The 19,107-nt window shown below is 42.8% G+C and overlaps 1 protein-coding gene across 6 annotated transcripts in view; it reads left to right on the top strand.

Moving 5' to 3' along the window:
• The window catches only part of THOC2 (THO complex subunit 2), a 68,479-nt gene that overhangs the window by 29,657 nt on the left and 19,715 nt on the right, over positions 1–19,107 (top strand). For all 6 annotated transcript variants that reach the window (XR_012788428.1, XR_012788430.1, XR_012788429.1 and 3 more), the window contains exons 16-26: positions 514–598; positions 2,182–2,275; positions 2,575–2,655; positions 3,103–3,199; positions 3,456–3,573; positions 6,287–6,466; positions 7,900–8,064; positions 9,396–9,671; positions 11,499–11,640; positions 12,447–12,604; positions 14,480–14,608. Coding sequence is in view for 3 of the 6 variants with exons in the window: in XM_075573410.1 (XP_075429525.1) it covers positions 514–598; positions 2,182–2,275; positions 2,575–2,655; positions 3,103–3,199; positions 3,456–3,573; positions 6,287–6,466; positions 7,900–8,064; positions 9,396–9,671; positions 11,499–11,640; positions 12,447–12,604; positions 14,480–14,608 (1,525 nt within the window). In the remaining 3 variants the exon portion in view is untranslated. The remainder of the gene's footprint in view (positions 1–513; positions 599–2,181; positions 2,276–2,574; positions 2,656–3,102; positions 3,200–3,455; positions 3,574–6,286; positions 6,467–7,899; positions 8,065–9,395; positions 9,672–11,498; positions 11,641–12,446; positions 12,605–14,479; positions 14,609–19,107) is intronic.

Here is a 19,107-nt window from a genome sequence, read left to right as displayed (position 1 = left end):
GACTAGAGACCAGACAAGCTAAAATGCTTTAAAGGGCTGCACTGAAAAATGTAATGGTTTCTATCTCACACTTTATAGGAACCAATTATTTTCTGTATTCATGAAATCTTTAGCTCCTTCATTAAGCTACAGTCTCATTATGAACATTCTTTAGTAGTTACAGAAGTGCTCATTTTCCAGATTGTACAGGCAATAGCCCAAACCATATTTTTATTACCTGGAAATATAACGGGAGAATTTCACTGTTATGAAAGATATTTCCCAGTTGTGGATTGAGAGGTATATAGCCGGAGTAGATGGTGTTTACGTTCTCTTGGATTTGCAGAAGGACTCTTTTTTTTTTTTTAATTTTTCAATTTCAACTTTTTTTTGTTGCATTTTATTGAATGTTAATATTTTTGGCCGATGCCTCTTTATTTCATGGTTTGCTCTGCTTATGACCAATTAGGACTTGATAGCACTCATACTGTGGCGGAGATATACTGAAAGCATTGTGTTTTTCCCCACTTGCAGGCGTTTAACGAAAGAAAATGTGAAGCCGTCGGGAAGGCAAATAGGAAAGCTAAGCCATAGCAACCCAACCATTCTGTTTGACTATGTATGTTTGTTTTATCTTTATTTAAAGACCTGTGAATATGTAAGGGAAATGCTGTTTACCGCACCCAGTATACAATCCTAATGGATCTAGTTGTAGAATAATATGCCTTTACACTTACAATACAGTTAAATGGCTGTATCCCACACTTACTAAAAGGATTTCTGTAAGAACTATATTGACAAGTCTAAGCCACCTTGTGGGGAACAGGGTTTTGGTGTCAGGCCCAATAGTATTAGAACCCACAATTTCTACAATTCTAGGCCGCAGCTCTAGTAGTGTGGGCTAAATCAGCTGCTGGGTAGCACCACTGTCACAGCATACTTGTGAACGGTTCACACCTGTAGCCTGGCTTCCTTTATAAGCAGACCACTTGCACTTCCTAAATGCCAGTTCAATGTTACTAGTGCACAAAAAGTAGCCCATGTGAGATATGCTTATAGCTATATTAGATACAGGTGTGAGCAGTAGAGCTCAAAAGTATGATGTGACAGTGGTGCTGCCCATCAGCTGGTTTACTAAAGGTGGTTCTCTCTCTACTTCAGCAAAATCCATATTTCAGGGATTTGGAATCTGCATACAGATTCGGGTTTGTAAAAATTCCACAAAATCCGTGCAGAACGGATCCGATAGCCGACTCGGATGTATCCGGGTGGATGTTCTTGCCCAATCCGCCTCTAGATTTCCGTGTTCAGATGGGATTTTGGTAAAACCATTGCGGAAAATCCGCGGATCGGATTTTGACAGTTTCGCCCATCTCTAGTGTTCGCAGAGGGTATCACTGCCACTTTGCCAATTGTTGCATTAAATCCTTAGTGATACTATATTGCTTCAACTTTAATAAATGGCAGGCTTCCCTTATTTAAATAGTTGCATATTGTAGTTCTTTTTTGTTTTTGGTTTACAATAACATTCCAAAGGGAAAAAACCTTCCGTATGAGTCACTCGTTATGCTTAAAAATGTGTAACAATTTATTGTAGTACAAAATAGCCATAAATGACCTTGTTTTTTTTTCTTTTCTTTTTTTTGGCATTTTGAGTGCCCTATTACGTACAATGCTTTTTTGCCTTTTTTCTTTGTTTTTGTTTTGTCATGGTTTATTCTGGTCCAACCTGGTGCACCACTGGTTATCTAGTTTTGGTTACAATTACTGGCGATATAAACGGCCCGGTGCAGTCACTGTTTATCCATTTTCATTGATAATACTGTTAGACAATGCATTATGATTTGGGGAGATGCCAAATACAACACGCTGTATGAGTCATTACTATCCTTTGAACAAGACCAGTGGTGGCCAACTCCAGTTCTCAAGAGCCAACAGGCCAGGTTTTGAAGATATCCCTGCTTCAGCACAGGTGGCTCAGTCTTTGACTGAGTCACTGATAGAGCCATCTGTGCTGAAGCAGGGATATCCCGAAAACATGACCTGTTGGCTCTTGAAGACTGAAGTTGGCCACCCCTGGTCTAGGTGTGTAAAATACCCTAATTGTATTGACATGGTAGATACGTTATGGTGAGATCTGAGTTACGGGTTATACGAAGTTACTAATTTTATTGTGCTTGGCTAATCCTTTTTGTTTTTCAGATTCTTTCACAGATTCAAAAGTATGACAACTTAATCACACCAGTTGTAGATTCATTGAAATACCTCACTTCGCTGAATTACGATGTCCTGGCCTGTATCCTTCTGTTCTGAACATAATCTTTGTGTGTGTTTTATTCCTAAAGTGTGTATCTGCAATCGCACCCTAATAATTTCAGTTCAGACCAATCCGTTTGTTGTATGTGATTTGTTTACAGCCAGTCTGTTTCATTGTTTAGAGTGCAAAGTCTTTGAGTTCCAACACGTACTATACAGATAAGTTTAATCAAGTGGATCATCTCGACGTTGCTTGTGTTTGGAAGAAGAAGAAAAAAAAAAAACAAGTTGAGTGGTATCATTAAAAATCTGCTCAATTACCCTTAATTGTGGAATCAGATTGCATCATTGAAGCTCTTGCTAATCCAGAGAAGGAGAAGATGAAACATGATGATACCACCATCTCCAGTTGGTTGCAAAGTTAGTGTTCATTTTGTTCCCGTTCCTGCCGTTTTGTTACTGTATTTACTCGTTTTATTAAACGCTGCCAGCCACTGTATTGAATCTGATGCAGTGTTTAAATCAGGAGTGGCCAACGCCAGTCCTCAAGGGCCACATTCAGATCAGGGTTTACAGATATCCCTGCTTCCGTACAGGTGGCTCAATCTTCGACTGAGCCACCGACTGAGCCACCTGTGCTGAAGCAGGGATATCCTTGGAACCTGACTTGTTGGTGGTCCTTGAGGACTGGAGTTGGCTACCCCTGGTTTCAAGCGTCTTGCTATGGAAGGGTTTTACCGCAAATTAAATGGATGATTTATTTTTGACTGCTATGAAAAGTTCAAAAGATGTTCCTTTTTTTTTCAATGTAATTGGCAGATGAAAAACACTTGGCTATTCATAGGTTTTCCTTTATCTTCACTACAGGTTTAGCTAGCTTCTGTGGAGCAGTTTTTCGAAAATATCCCATAGACCTCGCTGGTCTTCTGCAATACGTAGCGAATCAACTGAAAGCTGGTAAAAGGTACGTCCATCAAATATTTACCTTTTTACCACTTTATTCCTAACCTGGATTATTCTTGTATATGGATTGTAGGATATGTATTTATGTAACATTACTTTTTTGTTGTCATTGCGTAACTTTTCATTAATTGGTGCAATATTTTCGGTTTTCTGCGTGCTCAGATTTATATATTGGTTGGAGCTGTGTAATAAAATGCCAGCTGTGAGCCTAACGCAGTCCATCCATCACCCCATTATTCTCATTATTCCCCACTCAGCTTCGATTTACTGATTCTGAAAGAGGTGATACAAAAGATGGCTGGGATAGAGATTACAGAAGAAATGACGATGGAGCAGCTAGAAGCAATGACTGGTGGGGAACAACTGAAGGCTGAGGTGCGAGATAATATTACCTGCTGAAAGCTTTATCCATTCAGACTTAATGAGCAGCTTTCTTTAGTTATTATGCTGGTAACCTATTTGTTCCTATGTTGTCATGTTGTACTGTTAACTATTGTGTATTAATTGGAACAAGAACTTCCAAGTTTTATTCCCTACTAGCTGATATACCCGGAGTTGCCCGTGATGTAATGTTCTGGCTCCCCCATCCTCCTTCTCAACTCTCTTCCCCCCTCTTCACAGCTGTTCAGGTTTTCCCCCCCCCCCCCTTCTCTCCTGACTCCCTCCCCCCCCCCCTCTCTCCTGACTCCCTCCCCCCCCCCTCTCTCCTGACTCCCTCCCCCCCTCTCTCCTGACTCCCTCCCCCCCCCTCTCTCCTGACTCCCCCCCCCCCCCTCTCTCCTGACTCCCTCCCCCCCCCCTCTCTCCTGACTCCCTCCCCCCCCCCTCTCTCCTGACTCCCCCCCCCCTCTCTCCTGACTCCCTCCCCCCTCTCTCCTGACTCCCTCCCCCCTCCTGACTCCTACCCCCCTCTCTCCTGACTCCCACCCCCCTCTCTCCTGACTCCCCCCCCCTCTCTCCTGGTTCCCCCCCTCTCTCCTGGTTCCCCCCCTCTCTCCTGGTTCCCCCCCTCTCTCCTGACTCCCCCCTCTCTCCTGACTCCCTCCCTCCCCCCTCTCTCCTGACTCCCTCCCCCCCTCTCTCCTGACTCCCTCCCCCCTCTCTCCTGACTCCCTCCCCCCCCCCTCTCTCCTGACTCCCTCTCCCCCTCTCTCCTGACTCCCTCTCTCCCCCCCCTCTCCTGACTCTCCCCCCCCTCTCTCCTGACTGACTCTTCCCCCGCCCCCCCCCCTCTCCTGACTGAATACCAGCCCCCACCTGTCCGCTGTGCGCTGCCATCTTACCCACTCGGTGCCGCGAGGCAGCTGCAGGAGGAAGGGAGTCCTTCCGGGAGGGAAGTGAGCGCCGGGGAGGGAGGGAAGTGAGCGCCGGGGAGGGAGAGAAGTGAGCGTTGGCAGCTGGGGCAGGAGGGCCGTGCCGCGCTTCCCGTGTGTGTGTGTGTGTGTGTGTGTGTGTGTGTGTGTGTGTGTGTGTGTGTGTGTGTGTGTGTGTGTGTGTGTGTGTGTGTGGCGGCGAGGGGGAAGAGAGTGGCAGTTGGGTGACGTCAGAGCCACCAATCTGATTGGCCAAAGGCTGAGGACCAATCATATTCACCGCATCTAGCACTAACCTTTCGATTTTAGATATTAAGATATTGTTTTGCGCCAAATCTACGACAATACGTTTGTCGGCCATTAACATTTTTATTTTCAACTGATTTTGTTAGACCGTCTGAAGAAGCGTGATACAGTCAGCAACTTTCTATTCAACGTAACTGATATCTGCAATACTGGTCTTACACTACCAACACCAATATTTAAGCAGCTGAGCGCCCCAAGCAGTCCGGCAGAGGAGAGCACAGCTCAAGAAAAAACGGGAACCAGGATAAGATGCCAATAAAAAGTAGGATTTATTCTTGTGAGGAATTCATGCACAACACAAGCATTGAACAGGAGTGATCCTCTAACGCGTTTCGCGCTGTTAAAGTGCTTTCAGTCTTTACACTCTTTGATAAAGCGCTTGAACGGCGCGAAACGCATAAGAGGATCACTCCTGTTCAATGCCTGTGTTGTGCATGAATTCCTCACAAGAATCAATCCTACGCGTTTGGCGTTGCAGGTAGGGAATTGGTACTAGCATGTGAAAGGTCATGGGTTCGATTCCTGTATGATATGGTATAATTTATAAATTTTATTTTAATTATAATTTATAAAAAAAAATATTTTAACATTTATAAATTATTATATAAAATAATAATTGGTAAATTATACCCTATCATACAGGAATCGCACCCAGGACCTTTCATATGCTAGTACCAATTCTCTACATGCAAGCCACAGGGCTTGTGTGATGTCAGACGCTAAAAACAAACTTAACATATAGTACACAGTGCAGTCCTGTGGCATAGCAGGTAGGGAATTGGTACTAGCACGTGTAAGGTATCAATTCCTGCATGTGTATTATATAAAATGTATTCATGTTCAATTCCCACATGGTGTAGGGGTGTGTGTATGTGTCCGTTGACAATAAAGCATTGAATGTTTTAAAAACGTCGCTATATTTTATTTTTTTAATCGAGAGCCAGGCAAATGATAGATTCTCCAGTCAACCTGTTCTGAACACAACAGATGTATTTGTTTTAATGACCTTGTTGGTAAAATGTTCATGAACACTTCTCGGATAAATTGTTTTATTGTGCATTGTTTAGTTTCTGTACTGTAAATTCTGACACAAGTTTACTCTGACATTTTATTTTTAATCCAGCCTAAACTATTTATGGAACACAGGACATCTCTAATTTAGACTTGAATATTTTCAACCGAATCACTATTTAGATCAATGGTTTTCACCTATTTTTGGTTGTTATAATTATATTGTGAAATTTTACGAAACCCCAATCCTCTCAAAGTGCGTCTGAGATCAGATGCATTGTAAGGAACCCCAACCCTCTCTAATAGCGCGTCTGAGATCAGATGCATTGTAAGGAACCCCAACCCTCTCTAATAGCGCGTCTGAGATCAGAATAAAATAAAAAGACGAGTTGTGATACTTTGCTTCAGATGCATGATTGTGATAATCTGCTTGAACACTTTTAATACTTTATTTCCAGGGCGGGTACTTTGGGCAGATCAGAAACACTAAGAAATCATCTCAGAGGTTAAAAGATGCTTTGCTGGACCACGACTTGGCGCTGCCCCTGTGCCTGCTGATGGCACAGCAGAGAAACGGGGTGATCTTTCAGGAGGGCGGAGAGAAACATCTCAAGCTGGTGGGGAAGCTGTATGATCAGGCAAGTGACATGCAATTTCACGGAACATTTTAAAGCTGCAGACAAAGCAATATCCTAAATGTGTTTTTATTTTTTTTATTTTAAAATAAATTGGTTCTGGACTATAAGAAAATACTTGTAGCATTTTTTTTTTTTTTTTTTTAAATCAACTGAATAACATTTTTAATTATAATGTAACAAGCATTTTTGTTTCTATAGCAACCATTTACAGTCACACCTCCTTCCTCTTCTGAAACAGGCTCTAGCACACCCCTTCTTGAGCTCTGCCCTTTCTAGCAGTGCACCAATTGTATCTAGTGACTGCCTGGTCACATGATCTTCCCCACAGAATTTTGCATCTTTGGTCCTCTTCTGCTGCACTGACAGCCATTTAGTGAACCCCCGAGCCAAATCTTCTCTGATCGATCGACATTTTAGCTAATTAATTATCATTGTGTGGATTATATTGATGCACATATTAAAGTGGGCCAAAAATTAAATAAAAAAACGGTCGCTTTGACCGCTGCTTTAATGAGAATGGTGGTTTGTTTTTTGTTATGCATTAATGTGTAACTCCTTCCCTGCTAGATGATTGCAGGACAATGTGATCCCTCTCAGTGACAGGCTCAACGTCTCCTCTCTCATTCTGTGCTTTGTAGATAAACCATTATAATGCAAAAATAGTATTAAAACAATTTTATTATACTAATGTGAGTAAAGACATTGACTGGCACTGTGTGAAGCAGGGGAACCTGGTTCAATTCCCAGTGTCAGCTCCTTGTGACCTTGGGCAAGTCACTTTATCTCCCTGTGCCTCAGGCACCAAAAACATAGATTGTAAGCTCTGCGGGGCAGGGACTGTGTCTGCAAAATGCCTCTGTAAAGCGCTACGTAACACTAGCAGCTCTATAAAAGAACAAAGCATTATTATAATTATAATGTAAGTATTGTTCTGTTTGCTGCATTTTTTTGTTTTAATTTGTTGAGGTGTAACAAAGTGAAATGCTAAACGTAAATGAAGGGAAGAGCCTCAGAGTAATTGATACATGTGTTGAAACCTGCTTTTCATCAGGGTGCCTTACCAAATTAAAAACGAGGTGGTATTGCAATATCAAGTGCTTAATATACATAGTACAGCAGGGATGGGGAACTCCAGTCCTCAAGGGCAACCAACAAGTTGGGTTTTGGGATATCCCTGCTTCAGCACAGATGGCTCAATCAGTGTCTCAATCAAAGACCGTACAGGTGGCTCAGTCAAAGACTGAGCCACTGATTGAGAGACCTGTGCTGAAGCAGGGATTTCCGTAAAACCTGTTCTGTTGGTGGCCCTTGAGGACTGGAGTTGGCCACCCCTATCATAGAGTAATTAATTGTGAAAGAGGCAGCTGTAGCATGTGTGTTTACTGCTCATCAGATTTGACAATATAATGCTAATGATGTCTTTACCTTTTCAGTGCCATGACACACTTGTACAGTTTGGTGGCTTTTTAGCATCTAATTTAAGTACAGAGGATTACATCAAAAGAGTTCCTTCAATTGATGTTCTGTGCAATGACTTTCACACGCCCCACGATGCCGCGTTCTTTCTGTCCAGACCTATGTATGCTCACCATATTTCAGTAAGTTAACATGTTCCTTCTAGGGGTATGCCCTAAAATGTATTTTTACAAAAAAAAGATTAGAACAGTTAAGGTATTGCTAGAAATATCTGTGCTTGTTTGACTGCTCGTGATTCAGAGGTCTGGGGCTGGAAGAGGGTTAAGTGCTGTTGCCTTTTAATTAAAGTAGGCTAACTATATCTGCATGTCATAGTACGTATACCACTGCAAAAAGGGAAATATGTGCATAGGCTTTTTTGGCATCTAAAAGCTAACTTTGCCTACGAAGCCACGAAAAAGCGGTCTTGCGTAGACTGTGCTGAAAAGGCAATGTAATGCGGCAGGCATTATGTATGTCTTTATATAGCGCCATTAATGTACATAGCGCATCACAGCAGTAATAATACACGTGACAATCATATAAATAACAAGTAATATAAATAACATAAAAGGAAGAAGCGCTTCAGACATAAAAGTACCATTTAGGAAAATGAGTCCCTGCTCCGAAGAGCTTACAATCTAATTTGTTGATAGGAAGAATGTACAGAGACAGTAGGAGGGCGTTCTGTAAAGTGCATCTGCAAGGGGCCATGGTCAATGTATGAGGTGAAGTGTCAGCTACTCATATGCTTCCTTAAGCAAGTGGGTCTTCAAGGTCGATAGAGAGGGTGCTAGTCGGATATTGAGGGGAAGGGCAGTCAGTGAGAGGTTTTAGGTGGGAGAGGGTTTTGGATACAAAAGGGTTAGAGAGAATCCTTGAGCAGAACGCAAAAGTCGGGATGGTGCATAGTGAGAAATTAGGGCTGAGATGTAAGGAGGAGCAGAAGAGTGTAAAGCTCCATGTTAAAATGGACAAGAAGCAAAAGGTGACTGTGTGCTCATATACATGTAATTTCCCAGAATCCTTGGCTGCAGCGGAAATACGATGCTAAGAGATAATGGGGCAAGGAAGGGATCCAAACTTGTGTGAGACATGCAAATGTGCTCACGAGTGGTATTTTTATTTGCTGTACGGTAGAAGGTTTTTTTCACTTTTTTCCTACTCACCGTAACACTTTTTTTTTTTAATGCTTACGAAGTACTATAGTAACTTTTTTATAGATTATATTTCCACCAATGAAACGATCAGGGCGTTTTAATAGTTATTCGGATTAGTATGGGACAGGGCCATTTTATATTTTGTTTATTTCTGAAAGGTGCTTTCATAACGTAAAGTTAAGTTGTTTGCAACCGGCTTGAAGTTCGGATACGGAACCATGTCCTTGATAACCTGCTACCTGTTGTAATATGGTCTGTTGGAGTTGGCTTGGGTCTAAAGGTGTTTTTTGTTGTGTGCATTTTGAAATCTACAGTCTAAATATGATGAGCTCAAGAAAGCAGAGAAAGGAAGCAAACAGCAGCACAAAGTGCACAAATACATCACAGCGTGCGAGGTGGTGATGGCTCCGGTTCATGAAGCGGTGATTTCCTTACACCCGCCTAAAGTGTGGGATGACATCAGTCCTCAGTTCTACGCCACGTTCTGGTCACTGACCATGTATGATCTCGCCGTCCCATGCCCCAGCTACCACAGAGAAGTCAACAAACTTAAAGTCCAGGTGAAAGCCATTGAGGAAAATGAGGAAATGGTATGTTCATGAAACCCCCTTTAACTCCTGGTCCTTTTACATGCTGTATTTTTCACTTAAACATCTGCAGTAGCCAAAAATCTAGTTCTCTAGTGGGTTAAGGCAGGGGGTGCTCAACTGCAGTCCTCGCGCCCCTAAAGGTCAGGTTTTCAGGATATCCCTGCTTCTGCATAGGTGGTGCAGTCTTCGACTGAGCCTCTAAGCAACCTGTGCTGAAGCTGGGATATCCTGAAAACCTGACCTGTTGGGAGGGCTTGGGGACTGGAGTTGAGCATCCCTGGGTTAAGGCAGGGGTGCGCAAACTGGGGGGGCACGGCTGTTAGAGGCCCCGCGCGTTTCCCCAAAACATTTAAATGAAATGCCGTGGAGCGCGCAAGTCCTCTAACTTCCCTTACCTTGTCTCTGATGGCTTCGGACTACGACGCGGTGTCATTTGACACCGGAGTGAAGATAAGGGGGGGGGGGGGCACGCTGGCAAGGGGCGCTGGCAGGGGGCCACAGACTGAAACGTTTGCGCAGCCCTGGATTAAGGTACTCATGTTAACTTAATTCTGTGTCCTGTAACTAGCTATTTTATATATGCAGCCATGAGCATAAACTATTATACGCTTTGTTCTTTTTGGTTTTCTTCACAGAATGTTATACATTTGTATTTTAAATGGTTAAAATAGCACGTTGTGTAAGATTCCTGGGTAATGTTAAAACTTACATTGCGCAAGGTACTGGCATGTTCTAAAAATATGTATACATAATGGTTAAGGTGATTAGGATACATGAGCATTGAATCCTTTCATTTGTTGCGGAGAATTGTGTAGGAATATGGTTTCCCTGATATTGAATGGATGAATTCAATCTTGTGCTAGTTTTTGCAATGTTTTCAGCTCAGCGAGAAGACCAATCCGTCTAAATTACCACAACTCCTTCAGCAGCTTTTCCTTTATATTGGTGCCTCCTACCAAATTAGAAGTTATTGTTAGTTACATAGTTACATAGTAGAATAGGTTGAAAAAATACATGCGTCCATCATGTCCAACCTATGCTAAATTTAGACAACAGATACTTTTTTCCTATATCCGTACTTACAGTATATTGATGCAGAGGAAGGCAAACAAAAAACCCTAGTGGCATATCATCCAATGAAATAACTTGGCTACAACTGGTTTCATTAGCTGTAAGGCAGACACGGAAAGGTATCTTGTCCCGAGGGGGACATTTAAAAATGGTGTATTGGAGAGGCTAATGTCGGCAATGTATCGGTCCCACATGGGACATTTTAAGCATGTACTTATCAGACCTGGTTCGTCTGAGCGGGCGGTTGGGTGCACGGTGGACATCGCGGCGAAATGTCCAATGGCAAGTTCCGACTGAGTTTTGGTCACGGCATTCTCTAAGGACAGTATACTGTTTATTGTTGTTTTGGTTTAAAGTGGTGTTATTTGCGCTTGATTATTTTTATCACAACGGCAAGTCCCGACTGAGTTTTGGTCACGGCCAAACGTCCCTTTCCGATAGGTGCTGCGGGTGCTTCCTGGAGGTTTAACATCCCCCCGTGCGTCATGCGGGCCAGAAGGAAGCATTCCTATGACTCCCATGCCACAGGAGATGTAAGCCCCCATATTGTTAACTCCGCATCTCAGGAAGCAGGGGGCCCTCGGAGCTAAATTGACACAGTAAAGCTCTGGAGACTCAGTCTCCCCCCTGCTTCCCACCTATAGGAAAGAACAAATAAAACTTAGGCCCAACCGCATTGGGGATTTTCTTTCAAGCTCATGAACAGGTGCCCTACTTTCATACCTGTTGGGTAAATCGTTTCTGTGATTCTTGTAGCCTCCAAACAAAAAGAAAAAAGAGAAGGAGAGGTGCACTGCACTGCAAGATAAGCTGGTGGAGGAGGAGAAGAAGCAATCTGAGCACGTGGGCAGAGTCCTGCAGCGAATGAAACTAGAAAAGGATAACTGGCTTTTGGCACGTGAGTGTATACGCAGTGTCCTTTAAATGGGCCTCGAGGGGGAAAAAAACACTCTTACTCTGATTTATCTTTACCTTTACCAATGTGTCCTGCTTCAGCAAGTATTCATTTGGCGAGGTAGTTTTCTAGGCTGCCGACGGGCAGCAGCTGTAGAACAACCTCCTATATCAATCTCGATGGCTAAAATGCATGACGCTTGTATGAAAGTATGTTTGTGTAGAGTGAGGGTTAAGTGACACAAGAAATTGTATGAAAAGTTGCGAAGTGCAAGTCAATATATGTCACTTATCAGGCAATGATCCACATAGCAGCTATGTCTCAATTCTGAATCGCACGCCAGCACTTGATTCCTTGCCATATATAACACGCTTTGCACTGAACATCGTATGTACATGCACTTCAGTGTATTTCTTACCATTTTCATTTTATACGTCATCGTCTCTATTTTTCTTCAACCATATAGTTGCTTTCCTGACGTAGAATATAGCGCAGGAGTGGCCAACTCCAGTCTTCAAGGGCCACCAACAGGTTTGATTTTCAGGATATCCCTGCTTCAGCTCAGGTGGCACAGTCTAAGACTGAGCCACTGATTGAGTCACTTGTGCTGAAGCGGGTATATCCTGAACACCCTAATCTGTTGGTGGCCCTTGAGTATTGGAGTTGGCCACCCCTGATGCAATGGGCTTACTTTTGAGGGCTTACAGTAAATGTTGAATTGTAATAATTACAATTATTGTTAAAACAGAAAAAAAGTAACATCACCAGATCCTATCATGCTAATGAAATGCGTTCTGTTTTCTTTTAAGGATCTACAAAGAATGAGACAATCACCAAATTTTTGCAGCTTTGCATATTTCCTCGCTGTATATTCTCGGCCATTGATGCTGTATACTGTGCTCGGTTTGTGGAGCTTGTACACCAGCAGAAGACGCCCAACTTTTCAACCCTTCTGTGTTATGATAGAGTAAGTGTTTAATTTATTTATTTTTCTCCTTTGCCTCCTCCCTTTTTGTTTTAGCCGCCTGACTGATGTAACAATGTCGATTATGCCGATTTTCGTATATTTTGCACACGAACTGTCACACAGACTTGGCGTCGCCGTGTAGGGGCTGGATATCTGTCATGGAAAGAGATTTGGGCTACGCTTATAGCGACGTCGGGCTACGGTCGCTGGAAAAATCAACTTGAGATGACTTCCGGTGATCGCGACCACGCCGTCGCGTCGCGCTTACTATAAGCGCAAGCGACGGCGGCAATGCATTTGTTTTGACTCGGCATCGCTGTCGCCGGCACTATAAGCGCAGCCTTAGAAGTTGGAATTTTATACATCGCAAATATTTTTAAAAAATCTTGGTAGGCCGAATAAACGTTATTGCAGCCTGCAGCAGGTCCAGTAACATTGGAACCAAGTGAAACAGTGTATTTATTCTATGCCAGGAGTTGCCAACTCCAGTCAAGGGCCTCCAACAGGCCCGGTTTTAAGGATATCCCTGCTTCAGCCCTGGTCGGCTCAATCAGTGGCTCAGTTAAAGACTGCACAGGTGGCTCTTCAGCACAGGTGACCCAATCTTCGACTGATCCACTGATTGAGCCACCTGTGCTGAAGCAGGTATATCCTTAAAACCTGATGGCCTTTGAGGACTGGAGTGTTGGCCACTCCTGTTCTATGTAAATGAATTCATTTTGCATTCTTTTGCACAAAATGTCAGCGGTCATCTTCACATGATTTTTTTACCCAACTAAAATAACTTTTTATATTTACATGGGGAGAACCATGCGGTCCCCGTGTGGCCAAACGCCACTATTTATGTTTACATTTCCCTCGGGAAACAAAATGGCTGCCAAATCTGGGGCCTATAAAGAGCTGCAACATAGTTTGTTGTGGCTTCCTATAGTATGACCATTTTAAATCCCCCTTTGAAAACCAGGATGGGATGCTGGTAACTTTACCAGCAAGAATCTTGGCGGGAAAAAGGGGCCCCCCGGAGCTGAAAATAGTGCAGTTCTACTGAGGCGGATTGCCTCTCTCACCCGTAGGCCGTGTGCATGCTTAGTGCAACGGTGTGTGCTGTGTGACCAAAAGGCCGTGCCGCAATGATGATGGTAATAGAGCATGTGGGAGGCGGCGCAGCCGATTTTTTTCGTGCAGCAAAATAATTTGATTTGGGCGCAATGAGGGTCGAACCAGCTCCATGACGTCACGGCCAGGCCTCCCCATCGCGTCTCCCCCTTGGCCACAATTCGCTTCTGCTGTAGACGTGCGTGATGCCATGCGCTCCGTTGCACGCGGCTAGCATGGCCTCGGTTTTATAGTACTGGAGGGGCCAATGTGCCCGACCCCTCTGGCACAGCGCAGTCACATGACCGCTGCGGCCCATGATGTAGTGACTACATCTTGGGGGAACATAAAGGGTTAATACATGTAAGAACTTCAACCGCTAAATGTTTAAAATTTGGCAACCGTGAGCTATGACATGGATCATCTTGCCAGGGTTTGCAATGAAAACTGTATTTATAAAGTCTCCATTGTGTTTGAGCCTCTAGCCCTGGTCATGTTTAGCTGTTTGTGACGCAATTTCGCTTATTTGGAATTACATTGTTGACGGGGGGAGGGGCACCATCAGGTCAGGTTTTTGGGATATCCCTGTTTCAGCACAGGTGGCTCAATCAGTGGCTCAGTCTTTGATTGAGCCACCGGTGCTGAAGCAAGGATATCCTGAAAACCTGATCTGTTGTAGGCCCTTGATGACTGGCGTTGGCCACCCCCTGATTTACATTACGTTTTCTATTTGAGTAACATGTCAGTTGTATAAAATCCGGGCCCGTTTTGTTATTGTAGGTGTTCTCGGATATCATTTACACAGTGGCAAGTTGTACAGAAAATGAAGCGAGCCGGTACGGGAGATTCCTGTGCTGTATGCTGGAGACCGTCACAAAGTGGCACAGTGATAAAGTCATATATGACAAGGTATTGAAGTAATGCCTGCCTGGGTTTTACATTGGAGTAACATTTTTATATGTTCTATAAGTATATGTATGTGTTTATTTTTTTCAGTAAATTTGTTGGTGAAATGACATTAAGCAGAGTCACACTCACTCATCTAATTGTAATGGTATTTGGATGGCCGCGCACAGGCGCAGTGAAATCCAACCCCACATGACTTGCAGTTCGTTAGAAAAGTCTCCACTCGATATAATCCGGAAACCTGGTTCAGTTCAAAAATCAGCTTTTTTTATTATTCTTTCTTCAATCAGCTTTCATGTAGCAAGGATACATATAAGATACACCTGTATGGCTTCTGTATCTTAGAAGGTAGTTATTAAATGCTTCTATTCGATGTAACAAGCATCTTAAGATGTTAGAAGGTAGTAATGTATTAACATTGCACCCTTCTTTATACACTTAGAACAAAGAGACATTAATCACTCACTGGTCTTAGCTACAGTAACTAGACTAAATGACATACTTGTTTCTCACGAAACTAAAACCCACGGATTTCTCAGGAAAATAAAGAACTAAGAAAGATGTATATCGGAGCTAGGAAAGATCAGATAAGAATTCTTGGAACTGTTTAAAATAACAGAAATAGCTAGACAGAGCTATAAAAACACACACCACACCACACACACCACACCACACACACCACACACACAGTTTAGTTCCAGCAAAAATAGTCCTTTAACTATGCTATTTAACCTGTGAACCCCTAGTATGTTTCTGCTATTGTACAACTCGTCAATAAGTGTTTCATTCATTATTTAGATTTTTTTTTAGTGCATATACAAATGTGTGTGTGTGTGTGTGTGTGTGTGTGTGTATATATAAATATATAGCAGTATATAGTGTATAGCAGTTTTAGCAAACATGCTCTGATTTGAGAGCACATTTTCTAACTGCCTTGTATCCCTACCTTGCAAAAGATTAATCACACTGTTTAGGTATGTAACAATAAATACCGGGTGGCAATACAGTCCTGGAAAAGTTATATTATATCGACACCTAGTATTTTTAGAGAAATGTTCTGTCGGGTTTGAGTTGACAGTAGAAGATATGGCAGCATGTTCACTGCGTCTCCTTGTACGCATGCTTCATGTCGGACGTTTGAGCGGTTGAGCTCCATAGTGAGCTGGAGACAACTGATTAAAATCCCAGGCGCGTTGTTTTTTTTTTAAACCATATTCATGCTCACTGACAGTTTGTCTGCTCCTGCATTTCTCAGCCAAATATCTTTCTGTCACTTCCTGTTCCATGTCAGAAATGCATGTCAACATCCAGTGAAGCATTGGGGTTTCTTTCGCATAGCTTTGTGTACAAAGTAGTAAGGTTTGTGAAATCGCATTCAATACTTAAAGCAGCATTACCTCCAAAGTTTGTGTGTTTATTTAAACAAACCAGTTGTGTAGTATTGGATTTTATTAATTCTATCTATGTGTTTCTTTAGTATTAGATAAAACTTGAAGCATCTCTTCCCCACTCCCCTCCCCCCCCCCTTCCCCACATATACTTTTGATGCCCTTTTTTAATAATTATTTATTAAGCGTCCTTGGGTTACTATAGTAGCATTTTGGAAAGCCATAGCACTTCCTCTTGAAAAGCAGCCACATTGCGTGCCCTGGGAAGCAGGATCTTTGCCAATTGATCGTCAGCTTAGATAATTAGTTAAAGGCAAGAAACTGCTGCACAACAAATGTATTGTATGTCTTTATTGATATAGCGCCATTAATGTACATAGCGCATCACAACAGTAATACACGTGACAATCATATAAATAGCAAACACAAATAACACATAATGGGAATAAGCGCTCCAGACATAAAAGTAACATTTAGGAAAAGGAGTCCCTGCTCTGAAGAGCTTACAATCTAATTGGTAGGTAGGAAGGATGTACAGAGACAGTAGGAGGGCGTTCTGGTAAGTGCGTCTGCAATGGGCGAAGGTTTATGTATCACGTGTATAGTATTAGCCAAGGTGCTACTCATATGCTTATTTAAGCCGGTGGGTCTTAAGGTGGATAGAGAGGGTGCTAGTTGGGTATTGAGGGGTGGGGCAGTCAGTGAACGGTTTATGGCGGGAGAGGGCATTAAAACATTGCTACCGCATGTTTATTAGGGAGCAGGAGTTGGCACTTAGGCAAAATGACTATGTGGATAGGTAAAGGAGTGTCATGCTTACACTTTAGGGAGAATCACCCAGACCCTCTGTGCATGACTGCCATGTAGAATACTTTTAACAGATGTGGTTCTATGGCAGTGATTTCCAACTTTTTTCTGTTTTAAGAACCCTATGTGAAATTCTAAGGAACCCCAACCCTCTCTAATAGCATGTCTGAGATCAGATGCATTGTAAGGAACCCTAACCCTCTCTAATAGTGCGTCTGAGATCAGATGCATTGTAAGGAAGCCCAACCCTCTCTAATTGCGTGTCTTAGATCAGATGCATTGTAAGGAACCCCAACCCTCTCTAATAGCACATCTGAGATCAGATGCATTGTAAGGAACCCCAACCCTCTCTAATAGCGTGTCTGAGATCAGATGCATTGTAAGGAACCCCAACCCTCTCTAATAGCGTGTCTGAGATCAGATGCATTGTAAGGATCCCCAACCCTCTCTAATAGCGTGTCTGAGATCAGATGCGTTGTAAGGCACCCCAACCCTCTCTAATAGCACGTCTGAGATCAGATGCGTTGTAAGGAACCCCAACCCTCTCTAATAGCGCGTCTGAGATCAGATGCATTGTAAGGCACCCCAACCCTCTCTTATAGCGCGTCTGAGATCAGATGCATTGTAAGGAACCCCAACCCTCTCTTATAGCGCGTCTGAGATCAGATGCATTGTAAGGCACCCCAACCCTCTCTTATAGCGCGTCTGAGATCAGATGCATTGTAAATTCTTCTGTATTTGATACAATTTTAAAATTACCTGAAAATGACACAGAACCCTTTAGGGGATACCCAGGGAACACTAGGGCTCCTAGGAATCCTGGTTGAAAAACACTGTTCTAGGCATTGATTATTTTCCCATTGAAGTTGCCTGGCCCGTTTATTCCCCCTATCGCAGTAATAATGTATAGTGCTGCACTGATGGGAAATGCAAGGCCATACCATTTTTCTGCTTGTCGGACATTAAAACTTTAGTGCATCAAATGCTCATTGTTTTATGGGCATAAAGATTACGCCTTACAACTGTTGAAAGGAGAACATGAAAATAAAAAAAATCAGACTTGGAATTGTTAGTCATTTGGCAAAAATTATAATAGTTTCTGCAGAATAAGTCAGCAGGTTCATTTTCTCTTGTTTTGTTTATGTAAACAAGGCCAAAGAAGCTCCCCAGAGCTAAAAGCTGCCAGAGGCTGAAAGGAGCCTAGCATCTGTCGTATCTGTAGCTGCTGTCTGTTCTTGATTGCACAGCTCTGTAATTGTACTGCTCAAACCGTGTGTGTGGTTGTATTGGGTATGCTAAGAGGTTTTGCCAGGATATGCAATGGTATACATCGCGGGAATGGCCCAGTCAGCTTGGTGATAAAATCTTCAGGTATTAAATATGACTGAGTCCTGGTGTAAGATCTTCACATCATGAGCTTGCAGTTTAACCATACCCAACACAATCTTACCATGTGTGAATTAGTATGACTGACTGTGAAGTGTGCAGTGTGTTCTTGGCAAATATACCTTGCATGGTAGATTACTATAATTGTTTGTTTATGAAGCACCAACATATTCTGTAGTGCAGTACAATGGGTTTCCGTCACACTCACTCTCCCACACACTCACACTCTGAGGGCCCTGCTCGTGAGAGCACCTGTGCTTAAAGCTGCAGTTCAGTCTTTTTTTTTTTTTACATTTATTTTTTTACTTCAATAGTTTCATGTGGGCAATCTCTAATTACCTAAAGAACTGTATAGCTGCAGGTCAATTCGTTCTTCATGTATTGATAGGTCGAAATTTGGTGACATATTAAAAGCTGGGATTTGTTTATAATCTGCTTGTCTGTCAGTGGAAGCTCATGAATATTCATGAGCATTTATGCACTGACATGTGCTAGAGGGAGGGCAGGGCTGACAAAGGGGTGTGCCAGGGCTTGTGACAGGACATGAAGGGGCAGTGCCTTAGCAAATGGCTGTTAAAATAGAATACAAGAAAATTGGTCTTTCAAAGTTGTTTTTTTAAAAACAGAAAATGCTAAAAGTATTTTTTTTTACTACAGAACTGGTTTATTAAAAAAACACACATGCAGGATATTGCCTGAACTGCAGCTTTAAGCTGTAACTTATTAAGCCACCTGTGCTGAAGCTGGGATATTCTTGACACCTGACTTGTTCGGTGGGCTTGAGGACTGGAGATTAGCCCCTCTGCTCTAGAGCAGGTGTGCGTTAACTTGGGGACGAGAGGATTTTTCGGGGGGGATGGAGGGAGGGTGCGCGCTTTTTCCCCAAGGCATTTAAATGAAATGTCGGGGGGATCAGGTGAG

The sequence above is a fragment of the Ascaphus truei genome, chromosome 16 (genome assembly GCF_040206685.1).
Source record: "Ascaphus truei isolate aAscTru1 chromosome 16, aAscTru1.hap1, whole genome shotgun sequence".
Lineage (NCBI taxonomy): Eukaryota > Metazoa > Chordata > Amphibia > Anura > Ascaphidae > Ascaphus > Ascaphus truei.
Note: the sequence above shows the minus strand (reverse complement) of the source record. Positions and strands in the feature narration are given on the sequence as shown.